Consider the following 15,600-nt stretch of genomic DNA (forward strand, 5'->3'; position numbering starts at 1 on the left):
ACGTAGGGCGTTCGACCAGAGACATCTAAATCTCAACTCGGTAGCATCATCACGTACTCGCGAGAGCTAAGACCGAATCGAAGTACATCCTTGTCCATTACCTCAACATAGCGGCCAGCCGGAGCCGGATCTCCGTTGACACTGGTTCCATTCGCACTCTCCAGATCGATGATGTATGGCTTCACCTTGCCAATGCGATCGCCATACTCATTCTTCTTTTCGACGTAACGAAATTGAAGTGCGGCATGTTGTTTCGAGCAGCTGGGATGATCAAGAGGGAAGTCCACTATAGCTCTCTCACGTCCAACAAGCCAGCAACTACGCTCGCCCAGTTCCACCATCTCAAGCAGGTCATCTCCCTTAAAGACGTACAACCGCCAGGGTTCTTTGGACGGTGCCTTGCGTGCTTCTGGTGGTTCGTGGTATTTCAAGACAATTCCTTCCCCACCTTCAACCTGGATCATATTACTCTCCGCCGCGAGACGTCCAGTATTTTTGAAATTGGGCTTCTCCTTCTCTGGTGGTGGGGGTCCATCACCCGACTGTGTCAATTCGGTTGAGAAGGCATCTCCCTGAGAAGGGAGAGGGCCACGTCGCTGTATATCCTTGGGTGGACTGGGTGATTTCCGTGGAGATCTGGAGCGTCGCCGCGGACTTCTGTGTCTTCTAGACGATCGCTCACTATCGCGATCGCGGTCTTCACGGTGTCGATGGCTGCGGTGTCGGTGTCGTCGGCGATCCTCATCGGCACTTGTAGATCGGTCTCGGCGTTCTCGGCGGTGGCTGTCACGATCTCGGTGACTCCTTTCTTTTCCGGATGGGCTTCGAGAAGGGCGACGCCGAGGGCTGTCTCTGCGGGAGCTTTTAACGTCATCTTCTCGACGTCGCGAGCTTCGATGGCGGTCATCCCGTGAATCTCGATTTCGTCGATCGCGGTTTCGATCGGGCGAGCCGTCTGGGGAGCGGCGGCGGCGGTCGCCACGATCGTCTTGCGACTCTCCCATTGTTGTAGTGCGGGGTTTGAGGTGGATTGAAGGAAGAGTAATGTTTGAAGCTCAACTGGAGAATCTCCAAAGCTCCGGCACCACGTGATCAGTCCCGAGGCCGGACCGGCATGAACTGTCGAGGGGAGCTACACCTCCACTTCTCATTTTCACTCAAAGAGCACCGGCTTTCTTACCGTGCTTTCTCTTGAAAGCCATGCGGAAATGTTCAGGAAGCGCGTATCTCTTAAATGTGGTGGCGTTCAGCTCTTAAGCTCGACTACTCGTACCGCGGTCTCGCCACTCCGCCGTCTCAGGATTAACCCTCCACCAGGCCGTGACCTTGGGGCACCACATGCTGGTCGGAACTATGCAACCACTTCGAATCTGCCAGGGCATGAGTATTCATGGCCAGGGGCACCATCATTTACACCATATGAAGTCTTTAATTTGGATCATGCCGCTCCGTATTCAAAGAACCTTTACTACGACCTCGTGAAGATCTACCACCCAGATCGACCCTGCAATGAGCATCGTCTTTGTCGAGGCCTATCACCTGAAGTTCGCCTTAAGCGGTACCACATTGTCGTAGCAGCTCATGAAATCCTTTCCGATCCCAATAAGCGAGCTGCATATGACCAGTTCGGCGCTGGATGGAAATACGGGCCGAAACGGTATAACACCACAGCTGAGGCATCTGCAGAATGGGGGCCATATGGGCCAGCGATTTATGCAAACGCTACGTGGGAAGACTGGGAACGGTGGAATAACCGACACGAGAAGCAGCAGCACGTTGTTGATCACCGCACTTTCACACGGCTTGTGATTCTTCTCGTTTTATTTGGAGGCGCTGTCCAGGCATCGTGGATCTCGCAGCAACAAACTGGTTATGAAGAGCGACTTCGCGAGGTCAACCAAGAATCGTCGAGGTTCCTGTCCGGTCGTCGGAAGCATACTGTGGATCAGATGCCTTCCAATGATGCTCGCGTGCAGAGTTTCCTCGTTCGGAGAGATCCGACTGGAGCGGGTCTCAAAGAAGAAGAACAGCCTGTTTATCAGAGAGAACTTCATCCCCGCCGTGAAGGACCCGAAGGTGACGCGACAAATACACATCATAACAGAAGAAATCCCATAGAAAGTGGGCAGAAAACCGAGTTTTCAGGGCCCAGAAGGTGTCCATGAGGATGTCTGATCTCTTTGAGTTTCATTTACGTGAAACTGTTGCAAGCATGGCGTCCTTTCGTGTTCATTTTTGGGTTCTGTCTTGGTCACATCATGCGCCTCTATATATACTAACCTTATGAGACTTACACATTTCACCCCGACTTCCAAAGGTCGATCCAGGTAAATTGAAATGTACATAGAAGTCTTCATCCTTGAAGTTATGGATTTTTATCACAACGACTGAGCCCGGATCCGGAATTGTAATATTATAACCGAATTCAGAGATATCTTCAATTATAGATAGAGCGAGCTGTAGAGATAATTCTCAACCGGACTCTGCATTGGTGAATCTACCTGCTCGCTTGAATAAATAGTTCAAGACTTCCAGTTCCAAGCCTTTCGCAGTTTGGCCCCCAAGTGCCGTCGATGGCCAATAATTGTTATGACGGATCGTATTCATCACAACATCCATCAATGCTTGCTGCTCAGTGCGATCAGAGAAGCGATCTCCGCAGATAGCAATGGCAATTGATGCAGTAAGAAGTGCAGTTGGCTCTTGGCGATTAGAAATCGCAATTCCGCAAATGTCTAGCACGGTTGATTTGAGCTTAGCATCGATCGATTCCATAGTGCGGCGCTGGCCTGGTCCAACCCTCGCAATGGTTGGATCGTAAGCCGTTAATAATATGTCTATAAGACCAACAGTCTGCTCGGCAAGAATATGGCAATTATCCAGGTACCATTTTCGTGGAAAAATGTCACCTCGATCCTTATTCGGAGCATCGGAGTATACGGGAAAGAAAGAGAGGGGTCTCCCTTCCATCCAGCGGTTATAAATTGAAACAAGTTCCTCGAAGCGAGAGAGTGTGGTCTGGTCTTGATCGTCATAGCAGTATTGAAGGACATGTGAAGCGATGATGAGAAGCCGGTTCACCGAGATATAATCAGGTGCGGTATACCAGGAAAGGTAGCTTTCGCAGATATCGAGTGAAAGACGAAATGATCGCTGTTGGGAAAAGGCCGTATGAAATTCCTGACGAAAGCCGATCCAAAATGCCGCATGTCGGAGTCCCGTAGATGTTAATGCTAAACTTGCTTGCGCTTCGATGAAAACTTGAAGACCACGAGTAGCGGCGCCAGTTGGGAGGTCAATGAATGGAGCTGCCATCAGAAAGGCCGTTAGGGGGGAGGAAATAAAACTAAAAAGCGAGTCGGCGAACATCATTCTTCGTACTTACCATCCAATTCCTCATAGAATCTCAGGACCACTGCCGCCGCAAGAAGGTTCCCATCCATAATAGCATCCGGTTCGTTGGCAAGAAGTCTCAGATGCGCGATGGAACGATTATGATAATCAAGTACAGCAGTTTCACTAATAATGAGATCTTCTTGGAGGCCTAGTTTTACCGTCGCTTCTTTTTGTCGGTAATCTGGAAGTGTGGTGAAATGCCTAGCCGAAGCCGAAAGAACAGCATTGAAAAGTGGTGAACAAAACCGTGCTCTTTGGGGAACAACTATTGCAAAGTGTCGTTCAGGGTCACATATGTCAAACTGAACAAGTTTTATGATCAGCATATGCCCTTTGCGCATGTTTATCATCACCATACCCATTTGGCGAGTTCTTCCACAAAATATCGAAGCAGGAAAGCCTATCCTAGGTTAACTTGACAAGTCAAGCTTGACTCCTCGCGTTGAAGCAGGGGAAGATACTAATATACTATGATTAGTTTGGATGTTTCATTTTGAATTTTGCTACCGGGGGGGGGGCAGTAAGAAAGTACTGCAGGGTCACCCGTCTCTTTTTCACTTACAATCGGCTCAAGCCTAGTTTGAAGGTTCGTTTGCCATGGGAGGCCCACATCGGATGAGGGATTTGGAGTCGTTCTCTGGAGGTATTGATCGTGTGCCTCTGGAGAAAGGCCTTGAGAAGAGCTTTTTTCTGCTTGGCTTCCAGTGTACTTGCTCGTCTCATCAATGTATTGAAGGGCTATATGGATTTATTGTCAACTCAAATTAGGGAACGGTTTCCATTCAAATAACTTACCCTGGGGGCATGAATTCAATTTTGTAGAGGAGCTTTTATGGTGCCTAAACTTTGTTTCTTGGCGAGTACAATCTCGTCCAGTCTTTTGGCATCTTGAGCATTTTGGCTTAGCATTATCGCCTGGGATATTGTTGACAAATCGTTTGTATCAAGATGTTTGTAACAAATCCTTGAGAGAGATATGGTCCATACATTTCAAATGATGTTCTGGAATCAAGAAGCAATAAGTTGATGGTTCTTGAGATCGGAGCAGTTGCAAGCTACCACCTACTTCGGCAATTATCACTGATCAGGCATATTAGCATGCCATTTAGATAATTACTATGCGGTTATACATACCATGACTTCACCTTTGGTGTCATTGCGGATCAATTTGAAATGTACCGCCAAACCCCGTCGTGGCTTGTGAGAGTCAAATGCGAAGGCTGGTTTGGTGGGACAAGAATACAATCGGTCACCTGACCCCGCTCTCCAAAATAGCCTGTGTTAAATTTAACAAAATCTCACCAACGTAATATTTGCTGATGTTTTTCGAAGTTCAGAGGTTGAATATGAGTGGAGGCGAAGAAAGTTTATGGTTTTATCTATAGATTGCGAGGATTGAAACAAAAACCGTGATATCTGGCTATGTGCAACCTAATCTGCCAAACACAATCGACTATAATTATCATAGTACACAAGTTACGCAACATTGGAAGAGGATGTGAGTTTCCCCAAAATTTGGGAAATCCGATTTCAAAGTCCATCACCCGGGGTCCAAATTCTGTACCACCGCTGGTCAATGCCGGGATCACTCTTATCATAAAACCTCAGATCCGAACTCAATCGAATACTACCCGATTTATCTTCATTACGCCCACTGGCATGAATACTATATGGGTCGTGGAAGACAACATCACCGGCTTCGTAATTGGTAACTAGCCACTTATGCTCCCCATGCTCGGAATGCATTGATTGGAAATCTTGAGGAGATGAAGCGATCATGCCCCCGTCAAGCATGTTCACATTGAATGCGGAAATGCGCTCTTCCTCGGTAAATTCTTTGGCACACTTGGTATAGTCCTTTTCGACATGGCGACCAAGTGGCATAGAGTTCTCGAGGTAGCAAAGACCACCTCCATTAATAGCAATATCACCTGAACGACCCGGTTCTATCAGTATACGGAGTGCAAGATTGGCTAAGTAATATGACAGTCTCACCAATCGGAACCCAAGCGGTTAAAAAGAAGCCTGCGCCTCCTCTCAGAAACAGCTTGTCATAATGGATACCAGTTCCTAGACCGAATGGTACATTGTGACGCAGCATTGTCCGATCTAAGATTCGGTGTTCCTTCCAGTCCATGAATTTCCTGATGAACCCGGTCAAAGCCGGATGCTCAACAAAAGCACGATAATGTGGGTCTTTATGGGCATCTATGAGAACCTTCTCTTCAACAGGGTCGACTGGCAAGCCTGAACCACCAATTCCCTTGTGTGCATCGGGGTGTGAAGACGAATTGAAGATTCCATCTCGAGGTGAGATTCCAGGTTCCAGAAGCGAGGTGGATACATACTGACGAAAGTAGCTGCATGAGGGGGTATAGGAAATACATCAGTATAGTTTCAAGTATTCGGGACGATGGGAGTAGCCAAATTACCTCTCCCGCATATCTAAAACATCTTCTCGGGGAATAAGTCCCTTGACAAATAGATAGCCGTCCTGTTTAAGCCGCTGCCTCATTTCGTCGATCGACAATGATACAGGCGTAGGCTTAAGAAAGCCAACTCGTTCGGTGGGAATTCTTCCACCATTTTGGGCCAGCCCATCTGGAAAACATTCGTCTATAGAACCCCTCAGCACTGGAGGTGCTACGCGTTGAACTGCAGCAGTGGCCATTGATGAGTTGTAAACGAGATAGATGGAAATAACAGAAATTTCATTTGAACGGAGCTTCTAGTACTATTATCAAAAAGCAGATATACTGCGGGTCACTTGGGTCATCGGACACTGTCTTTTGTTGAACCTCAAGTGTAACGCGGGCCAATGAGAATGAAGATCGTTTCGCTGGCAAGTCTGGGTCCAGATTACGCTAAGCCAATCTTGTCCTAGCTCGCCGACTTTCTGCCCAAAATGGATTTGCCATCGCCGAAAATTACCCAATAAGGCAGGTACCCCGCCTTTCTTCATCTCTAGTCAGTACAACTCGTACACACACTACCATTCTTGTGAATCTGTGTACTCTCCTTCCCACCCTTTTTTTCCCACTGGAGTCCACCCAGAGCCAACACTGCCCAAATCGCAAACATGGCCGCTATCGACTGGGAACGGGGCGAGTCGCAAGGCTTGGTCCCTCTGCAGCCCGAACATCGACTATTTGTGTCTGTCTACGGACCAGATCGCGTGCCCGGGACTCCAATCGTCATCTTCATCCCAGGAGTTACCTGCAGCATCACTGAATGGGTCGGTGTCCGCCGTCTCCTTCAACCAGATGTTCGCACTCTCCTGTACGAGCGGTCAGGAATGGGAGCATCGGACGAAGTGCTAGAGCCTCCCACAGCATCTGACATGGCCCTCGAACTGGACACTCTACTCAAAGTACTGGAAATTGCGCCGCCTTATGTGATTGTGTGCCACTCATACGGCGGGATAATTTCACGGGAATTTTTCGAGTTAACCCATAAGGACAAACACGTTGAGGACGTGGTCGGGATGGTCATGGTGGATGCGAATCAAGAAGGGAGTACCGTACTCTGGCCGGATTCCAATCTTGAAGCAATCGGACAGGGGCTGGACTGGAACACCGTGACGGGGCTCTCAAAATCACGAGTCCTGACAGATACCGAATGGCAGGCTTTTCTGGATGAACAAGCGAGCGAGAAGCATCAACGTACTGCAAAAAGGGAAATGGAGCACTATATTGACAGTTGCGTGGTATTACGCACAAAATGCCAGTTTGACCGAGATCCTCCCTTGTTAAATAGGTATCCTCTGAGTGTTTTGAATGGACACCCAGAGCTGGATCTGCGCAAAGCTTTTGAGGCTGGCGTCCTGGCTGGAAATGGAACTCCTGAGCAGAGGCGCCAGTTCTCTGAAAAGCTTGCGGCCTACCCTGTCATTAATGAGAAACTTCAAAGAGAAAACCTCGGCCTGTCTAGGAATCACCGATTTGTAGATGTCGAGGGGCACGGTCATTTTATTCATATTACCGCACCAGAAGCGGTCGTAGAGGAGGTCAAATGGGTGTTACAAAAGGGTTGAGAGGGGTTTGCGATGGTAATTTATGGCCTGTGAATTATCTTTCTATAGTATCACTACGATTTATGCTATTCACTCGTCATGCTGCACAATTTCACTAATCCACATAGTTCCAGGGCCAGATTGAAATATGCTAAACGGTGGACCATAGCCCTGGAGGACTAATGCCGATCATTTCAAGTTGGCAAATAATGCTCGTAACATCGGGAGCTTCGTAGGAAGCTTCCAAAGTTTCAAGTTGTAAGTGTGCTATGAGGTTGCTCCTCATCATGGCTATGGCGCTCGAGAAAAGATTGGGGGGGAGGGGGGGGGGGGGTTTTGAAGCTTTTTCTCATCTTTCTGACGGTTCATAGGCTCGGCTTCGTCCATTCTGCGGTGGAGGGATGTGGGGTATAAAGGGCTGACTTTCTTGTATTAATATTATTCTCTTCCTGTCTCATTGTAGGCATGAACGATGGAATTTAGTTGGAGTTATCGACTTTGCTGGGCCCAATCTTCCAGGCGTGAATATATTTAGTCAGATAGTAGATAACGGATTACCAACCTACCCTATGCTACAGGGACAATCAAGAGAAGCCGATTCGACTCGTAGACGATTTCGAGGTGCGAAGAGGAAATATACTCATAGCCCTGAACTGAGTGGCAGCTCAGCTCAGAAGTGCTCAATTTTGAGTCAACACCTTCTTCCTCTGCTTCAGCATGTATGTATACATCATGGCCGAACCTGTTATTGGTTAGATATGGTAGTCGTGGTTAGAAATTTTGGTCCACGCGGCTCCCAGAAGGCAAGATGATACTTACCAGGCACATAAAGTCCTAGGCAAAAGTAGAAAGTGCCGGCTAGAATCATATTTGTTGTGACGTTTGTTACCTTGTACATCAGCCACCATTCGCTACTGATTCCGATGGGGTACAAGATCGTGAACAGGGAGTATCTATTTGGAAAACTCCAGTTAGCGAGGGCCATATAACATAGAAAACCGGAGGGCGAAAGAGATTTGGGCCTACCTTGACCACTTCAATGCTCTTGGGACGGGGTAGCCGGCAAGCATAATAGCAAAATAGAGATAGCGGATAACATCGGCGGTTGACCATGCCAGTAGCATAGCCAGATACACCGCGGATGGGGCGGTCACCTCGGGGAAGGCATAGTTGATGGCCCAGACCTGTACGGAGCGGGCAAAGACCTGCGTGAAGGTAGTGAAAACAGGCGAGCGAGTGATTCCTGATAGAGACCCTATGAGAAAAAGACCGGCCAATCGAACTTGCATGCATGAAATACATGTTAACGCGGGGCTTACCGGTAGCGGCATGTAGGATCTCAGCCACGGCCAAGGTCTGAGCACACCGAGTCCAAGGTTCAAGGGTGGTGTATGCGACGGGAATGTCTTTGTCCGGTGCAGATATCAGAGTGTCAACGGCGAGGACCAGGATACGTAACCAGAAAAAGGCACAGATGGTGTTGTAAAGCATAAGATAGATCCGACTGATAGCCGGTGAAGGCCGGGATTGGTTGGGAGGCATGGCGGATAGATGCCGATGCTAATGACGTTTTCTGCGGTGTTTTTTGACAAAGTCTTCGGGAAGTGTTGTGTGGATTTGATTTGGCATCTTCTAGCAAGATCGGCCGCTAGTTCGGTGAGTTAACCAGATTCGGTTGGAGGACGCAATCGCCAGCCCGAGACGAGTCACCCACGGCACTCTCATCACAGCATGATCATGATTATGATTATGGTCATGGGTGGGAGCCAATTATGGTTGCGAGATATCATATCAAATCACCAGACAAAATTACAGAAGTCGGTCATTGAGATTGTGGATGCTACGGAGAATCAATCCCGAGAAGCAGGAAGACCGCGCCTTCAAAAGCCGTCCTGTGCCCCGATCTCTACATCAAAAGTAACAAATTTATCAATCACGTCTGCATCCCTGGAACGATGCTCGGGTTAACTCGCCAACGAGAGGCCGCGCAGACCAGTTTCGGGACCACGCCGAAGAGCTAGGTCCGTGAGTCGGGCACCCGAGACTGGGCAAAGATGGCGAGCCCCGGGGAAGGGGTCCTCAGTGCCTTCTCATACCGTCATCGGGCTCTATCTGCATCTTCTCCATCGGGTCACCGGGCAGCGAGTTCCCCATGGGGTAATGAGCTATGTACGTACGCACGTTTTGGGCTCTTGGTTACGGAGAAGCCGAGCCAACAAGTAGATCCACAGCCTGGGCTGTGTCTCAGAGGGCCCCAGATAGTCAGCAGCAGGAAACCTATTTCCGGGTCCTTTTCTATGTAAGTGTACAGCAAATGGACCAATAGCCGATCGGGGAACGGGCTAATCCAGAAAATCACCCAATATGGGAAACTACGGCGAAGTTTGGGCTTCGCGCTCCCCATCCGGGGAAGGATCAGCTTAAAAGAGGGCTAAAAGGTGGATGATAACTCTTCCCCACCTCAAAAGACAGTGGACACTGCGGGAATATCCCCAGACCCGTCTGCAACTTGGAATATGCGGAGATGGGGGGTCGTAGAGTGTCCACAATGTCGTAAGCGTAATAATCGTTGAACTCAGTGGTTGTATAAGACACAGTTGTCGTACGTAGAGCTCGGAATTTTATACTATTATCTCAACAAAATAGCGGTTTCCGCATTCAAGTTCTCCACTGTCTTATTTTGATTGGCATACAGTTTTGTTATAACATTCTATACACCTTCTCATCAGCATCCATACACATCTAGTCATGTCTTCGTTAGAAAAGGCCTCACAGGGTCAAATGGGGGACTGCAGGTCCAAGACAGGGAAAGCGGAGCATGTCGACGATGTCGACGATATCGAGAAGATCGGTATGGCAGACAATATCACCGATGTGGCCACTAGTGTCGACAAGATTCCTATAAGTTTGTTTGTGTGGCTAGTTGCCGCGACAGCCTCGATGGCCGGTCTTCTCTTTGGCTACGACACCGGAATCATTTCGGCCGCATTGGTTTACTTAAACGACGATCTCGATAATAGACCTGTGACCAGCAATGAAAAGGAGTTGATCACTTCACTTTGCTCCGGAGGTGCCTTCTTCGGTGCCATCTTTGCAGGGATCACGGCAGATAGGGTACGCTCTTCATTTCATATCTCGTGCGAACTCAAGGATCACCGGGATGATTGAAGCTAATAACTCTCCTCCATAGCTCGGTCGTAAAATGGCCATCTACATCGGCTGTGTCCTTTTCGTTGCCGGTGCCGTCCTTCAGGGTGCAGCATACACGATCGTCCAAATGTCGATTGGACGCGCTGTCGTCGGTTTTGGCGTTGGATCGGCAGCTATGGTCTGTCCTTTATATGTTGCCGAGATCGCTCCCGCCAAAGCTCGTGGAAAGCTCATCGGATTAAACAATGTTTCTATCACCGGAGGACAGGTCATCGCCTATGCCATAGGTGCCGCATTTGCGAGTGTCCCTCACGGATGGCGATATATGGTTGGGCTGGGAGGCCTGCCTGCAGTTATCCTATTCTGTCTCTTGCCATTTTGTCCGGAATCTCCGCGTCATTTGGCCTATAATGGAAGGGAGGAAGAGGCTCGAAGTGTCTTACAGAACATATACAAAGGTGCGACTCCAACTCAGGTGGATGCTGTTCTTTTCAACATCAAGATGGCATGCGACCAGGCACGGGAGGTCAACGAAAGTAGCAGTGCAATCTGGAAGATCAAGCAGCTACATATGGTCCCCAGCAATCTTCGGGCTCTGATTAGTGCGTGTGGCCTGATGGTTATCTCCCAGATGTCGGGATTCAACTGCTTGATGTACTACAGCGGCACTCTACTAGGGTCCATTGGTTTTGGGAATCCGGTGGCGGTGGGCATGGTCATCGCAGGCACCAACTTCATCATGACCTGGGTGAATATGATGATTATCGACAAGGTCGGTCGTCGGCGTTTGCTTCTTTCTACTGCTTGGGGAATGGCTGTTGGCATGCTGGCTATCGCGGTTGCCTTCGTCTGGATACCATTCAACCGTGAAACTGGCGAAATCGAAGCAACAAATGGGGTAACACCTGCCGCGATTGTTGTGATTCTTTTCATGATCTGGTTTGTGATTTTCTACGGTGCCTCAGTTGGAAATACCGCGTGGATGAGCACAGATTTCTTCCCGCTCGAAGTGCGTGCCATGGGTACGATGTGGCTCACTTGCTCCAACTGGGGATCCAATGTCATCATTTCCAGTTGTTTCCTGTCCATGATGAAGTCAATGACAGGCTCCGGCGCATTTGGTTTCTTCGCGGCAATCTGCGGTTTGGGATACGTCTGGATCTATTTCTTCTACCCTGAGGTTTCGGGTCTGGTCCTGGAGGAGATTCAAGATGTCTTTGAGCATGGCTTTGGCGTCAAATATGCGAACAAACTGCGAAAAGAGCGCAAGGACATTATTGAAGAACGGATGAGAACCATGGAGAAGCCCATTGCAGTGGGACATTAGTGGGGGTTCCCAAGACGCATGATTACAATGTAAAACAGAATATTTATGACCTAGCATATTGAATCTTTACTATTTACTACACTCAACTCTCAGAATTTGTTCTGTACATGTATCTCATTGCCATCTATACGTACATGAAGCACGACCCTAGAGTCTTCTAGTGACGCACGGGTATCGCTATGCTTGTAAAGTGAGAAAAGAAAAAGAAAACAAACCCTCCCAAATCAGATTTCAAGATCAGAAGCCAAACCCTAACCCCAGAGATGCTTTGGTGAATAATACAAGACCGCAATGCTTTTGTTTTACTTTCGGAAAGTAACAGACTTGCCAGCAATTTCCTTCTTCTTGTTGCGCACGCCAGATGGTGCTTCCAGCGCCTTGGCGTAAGGGTTGAATTGTTTCTTGGGAGCCTTGACACCTGGAGCAGAAGCCGAAGGGGCATGAAGAACCGAGTCTGCCGCACCGTAATCGAAGGGGGTAACGTCGGCCTTCTCAGCCTTGGCGGCCTTCTTAGCCTTCTTTTCCTTGCGTAACTTCTTGCGCTCTTTCTCGACAGAGCTGCTGTCATTGCTTGTATCATCGAGACCATCAGCAGCCAACGCACCCTGGTCGGATGTTTCAACTGGCGTGACCTTGCGCTTGCGGGGGCCGCCGAGCTCCTTCACGGTGAAAATCTTCTTCTCGTCTTCTTCCTTGGCCGATGGTGCCGCAGCAGGGACCGGGTTGGGAGCCACAGAGGGTTTCTGAGGCGCAGCGGTGGCAAGAGTCTCACGCACCTCGGAGACGGTGGAGGGCATGGGTGGTAGTGGAAGGGATAGTCGAAGAGCTTCAGCCGACGCAGTCAGGGAGTATGAAAGAGGAGCAGGTTTTTCTTGAGCATCGAGAATGGTTCCCCAAAACTGAGAAGTTCCATAACGCTCAGCGGTGGGGAAGTCAACATCTTCCACGTCCATAGACATAGCCGGAGCGTACTTCGGTGGCGGTGCCATATCGCGCCATTCGGGGCCCTCAGCGCCAGCAGCCTTAGCTTCCTTGATAGTTTCCAAAAGACTATCAGCCCGATCTTTGGTGAGAGGAGTCACGGGTGACAAAGTTCGGAGCAAATGACCCATGTCAAGGGGCATGAATTGGGAAATCTTGAACAGCATGTGCTTCGGGAACACGCACTGCCAACCCTCGTCCACCTCTCGCGCAACTTCATCACGCCACTTGTGCACTGCCTTGAAGACGGCGAACTGTTCCTTCGAAAGCATGCCCGAGTTCCGCGAAAGCAGGTCATACCAGCCTCCTGGGCCCTGACCCTTCTCTGCATCGTAGACGGGACGCTCATAGCGTTGGAGCGCTTCGTTCTTGGAGCGCTCGAGGACGTAATCAATGAGGCTGTTGTTTGGTTCGGAGGCTGCAATGAGCTCATTCCGCAGGTTGTCATAAACGTAAAGGAGAAAGTGGGTATCAGATCGCGCATAGTCGAACATGGCAGATGGCAGTGGACGAACCCGCCAGTCGGCCATCTGGTATCGCTTGTCAGCTTCAAAATTGACAAACTTGTCCAGAAGGAACTTCAGGCTTCGCTTTTGGTAGCCGAGGGCAGAAGCGGCGTGGAAAGTATCGAACATGCCAACCACATACAAGCCCAAATCGCGCTGCAGCCAGATAATATCCATGGTGGCACCGTGGAGGACCTTCAAAATGTTGGGATCCGTGAAGACCTCGTTAAGTATTTGAAGCTCCTCTCTCCAGGGCTTGAGAGTGTCAATTACCCAATCCTTGTTGCGGGTACTAATTTGCATCAGAGACACCAGACCATGGTAGGAGTGCACGTCATGGTGCTCCAAATCAATGGCAATCTCCTTGGCAGCCTTAAGCTCCGATAGCATTTCCTTGACACCATCCAATGTATCCACAAATGTAGCGGTCGTGCTCTCGAATGGCAAGTAATCGATCGGAGGCGAGGTTTTGTAGGTGGCCTTGGGGTATTTTGCGGCGCGAATCTCGGTCTCGTAAGGGCTCGGGTGAGTGAATTTTCCGTCAATCTGCTTCTTCTTCAAAGCCTGCTTCAATGGAACAGTGGAATTTGGCTTGGTCCGCAGAAGAGGGTGAAAGGGAGCCATGTCCGAATTATCAGGCTTGTGGTCGAATTGCAGTTGCGGCTTCGGGATCTTGGATGGACCATAATCGTAGATAGTCGGGAACTTGCTCTCCCTTTTGATAGGAGGCTGCTCCTCGCGCGACGGGCTCAGCTTCTTTATCACGCCAGTGAATTCGTCCAGACACGCATCGGCCTTCTCCAATAACGAGTCAATCACATCCACGACACCTCGCCAGTTGTCCTCCAGACCCTCCTCATTTGCAAGTTTGGGGTTTGCGATGTCCGACCCAGCAGTAGCAGCTTTAAGCACGGCCGAGGTCAGAGCAAGAATGCGATCACTTTGTTCATCAAGCGATTCTGTGAAGTCCGCGCTAGAAGTGCGGTGGAAGTTGAGATCCTCCGAAGACAGTTGGCCAGCGGTTCGGGTAACTTGGACTAAGCTGGATGATAATTTCTCCTGAAAAGGAGGGAACTCTGCGGAATCCATGGCAAAGCTCCGAAAAATCCGTCGACACGAGATGGCAACGAAGAGATAACCTTGTGAGGACTGTGAAAATGAAAAAAAGTCAACTTGACCGCCTACCGAAATGAGATGGTGGCCTCCGGTGTTCAATTGGCCGATCTCCGGCGATGCTCGTCTTTTCCAACTCCAACTCCACCTCTGCCTCGCTCTATAACTTCAAGCGTGCATATCAAAAGCTCAACTTAATCCTGCTATCCTTTTTCCACGAAAGTCCAAAATTCTTCAATATGGCAGCCTCCATCGCGCCGGAATGCAACGAAATCAAAGAGTAAGTTAAGACGAGAACAGCTATCAAGCTGTGTATCCAGCCTTTATGAAGGTATCGAGACACCAACACTGGTTTGAATAGGAGATACGACACTTGCTTCTTGAAGTGGTACAGCGAGAGTATGTTTCTATTTTCCATACAGATGACTACTGGGCTGACAGCAATCCAGAATACCTACGTGGCAATACCACGTCAAATGAGTGCGAGGAGCTGTTCACTAAATATAAGAAATGTCTGAATGTGAGTTTGGTATATATGGTATCCGTGGATGTTCTTTTGCGGCTGACAGCGGAATTCTTGGGCATCTAGAAAGTCCTCAAAGAGAGGGGCATCGATACGATGCTTGAGGATGCTCGCAAGAGCAGCAGTGAAACTGATTCCGAGTTTCTCAGGAAATCATAATTACATTTCGCATGGAGTTTCCTATGCATAATCTCCACTCATTTCTTTGTATAATACATCTGCAAGAGCGAATTTTTTTTGGTACGGCGCTAAGATTAAGAACGCATTCATGGATTGGAGTTGTCTACTCTCCTGTCTACATACATCCAGCATTATACCTCCAGGGCTGCTAGGTGTATATCTCTCATGCATCAAACTTGAATTTTCAACCCTTCTTGAACGTGGAAGGCTTCTAGTACCCGGGTGCCAGAAGTGAAAAATACTCATACTTCAGCATCCATTCTTACTCTACGATCTACCAGTAGCAAGTACTAGTACTACAACTTGAACGAACCGAGTTAGATCCATGGATAGTACTAGACTGAAGTTTCTCCCGAGGTCATCTGTCATCATTGTTGATATAAGAATGCTCAATCAAAGTCTATTTACTAGG

The 15,600-nt window shown here is 48.9% G+C and overlaps 9 protein-coding genes across 9 annotated transcripts; 4 read left to right on the plus strand and 5 right to left on the minus strand.

Annotated features, from left to right (window-relative positions):
* Nucleotides 1-32: 32 nt before the first annotated feature.
* N7509_008631 (putative FHA domain protein SNIP1) lies at nt 33-1,004 on the minus strand (the record flags this gene model as incomplete). The annotated part of the gene is made up of 1 exon (XM_056633268.1): nt 33-1,004. The coding sequence occupies one exon, from the start codon at nt 1,002-1,004 to the stop codon at nt 33-35; it is 972 nt and encodes a 323-aa protein (XP_056483888.1).
* Nucleotides 1,005-1,208: 204 nt separating this feature from the next.
* Nucleotides 1,209-2,165, plus strand: N7509_008632 (uncharacterized protein; the record flags this gene model as incomplete). The annotated part of the gene is made up of 1 exon (XM_056633269.1): nt 1,209-2,165. One exon carries the CDS (start codon nt 1,209-1,211, stop codon nt 2,163-2,165), a length of 957 nt encoding a protein of 318 aa, XP_056483889.1.
* A 307-nt stretch (nt 2,166-2,472) lies between these two features.
* On the minus strand, nt 2,473-3,758 carry N7509_008633 (uncharacterized protein; the record flags this gene model as incomplete). Its single annotated transcript, XM_056633270.1, has 2 exons — nt 2,473-3,308; nt 3,386-3,758. The coding sequence occupies 2 exons, from the start codon at nt 3,756-3,758 to the stop codon at nt 2,473-2,475; spliced, it is 1,209 nt and encodes a 402-aa protein (XP_056483890.1).
* Nucleotides 3,759-4,926: 1,168 nt separating this feature from the next.
* Nucleotides 4,927-6,067, minus strand: N7509_008634 (phytanoyl-CoA dioxygenase family protein; the record flags this gene model as incomplete). Its single annotated transcript, XM_056633271.1, has 3 exons — nt 4,927-5,327; nt 5,392-5,756; nt 5,829-6,067. 3 exons carry the CDS (start codon nt 6,065-6,067, stop codon nt 4,927-4,929), a joined length of 1,005 nt encoding a protein of 334 aa, XP_056483891.1.
* A 408-nt stretch (nt 6,068-6,475) lies between these two features.
* On the plus strand, nt 6,476-7,429 carry N7509_008635 (alpha/beta hydrolase; the record flags this gene model as incomplete). The annotated part of the gene is made up of 1 exon (XM_056633272.1): nt 6,476-7,429. The coding sequence occupies one exon, from the start codon at nt 6,476-6,478 to the stop codon at nt 7,427-7,429; it is 954 nt and encodes a 317-aa protein (XP_056483892.1).
* Nucleotides 7,430-8,088: 659 nt separating this feature from the next.
* Nucleotides 8,089-8,968, minus strand: N7509_008636 (putative membrane protein; the record flags this gene model as incomplete). Its single annotated transcript, XM_056633273.1, has 4 exons — nt 8,089-8,150; nt 8,228-8,361; nt 8,435-8,663; nt 8,728-8,968. Coding segments are annotated over 4 exons (666 nt in total), but the record flags the coding sequence as incomplete, so codon positions are not given.
* Nucleotides 8,969-10,156: 1,188 nt separating this feature from the next.
* On the plus strand, nt 10,157-11,885 carry N7509_008637 (uncharacterized protein; the record flags this gene model as incomplete). Its single annotated transcript, XM_056633274.1, has 2 exons — nt 10,157-10,522; nt 10,599-11,885. The coding sequence occupies 2 exons, from the start codon at nt 10,157-10,159 to the stop codon at nt 11,883-11,885; spliced, it is 1,653 nt and encodes a 550-aa protein (XP_056483894.1).
* Nucleotides 11,886-12,187: 302 nt separating this feature from the next.
* On the minus strand, nt 12,188-14,461 carry N7509_008638 (exosome nuclease subunit RRP6; the record flags this gene model as incomplete). Its single annotated transcript, XM_056633275.1, has 1 exon — nt 12,188-14,461. One exon carries the CDS (start codon nt 14,459-14,461, stop codon nt 12,188-12,190), a length of 2,274 nt encoding a protein of 757 aa, XP_056483895.1.
* Nucleotides 14,462-14,724: 263 nt separating this feature from the next.
* On the plus strand, nt 14,725-15,167 carry N7509_008639 (uncharacterized protein; the record flags this gene model as incomplete). Its single annotated transcript, XM_056633276.1, has 4 exons — nt 14,725-14,765; nt 14,847-14,884; nt 14,935-15,005; nt 15,075-15,167. The coding sequence occupies 4 exons, from the start codon at nt 14,725-14,727 to the stop codon at nt 15,165-15,167; spliced, it is 243 nt and encodes an 80-aa protein (XP_056483896.1).
* Between the last annotated feature and the right edge of the window lie 433 nt (nt 15,168-15,600).

This window comes from Penicillium cosmopolitanum (genome assembly GCF_028827165.1).
Source record: "Penicillium cosmopolitanum strain IBT 29677 chromosome Unknown utg000009l:1.0-9042332.0:1.0-9050551.0, whole genome shotgun sequence".
NCBI classification, from domain to species: Eukaryota; Fungi; Ascomycota; class Eurotiomycetes; order Eurotiales; family Aspergillaceae; genus Penicillium; species Penicillium cosmopolitanum.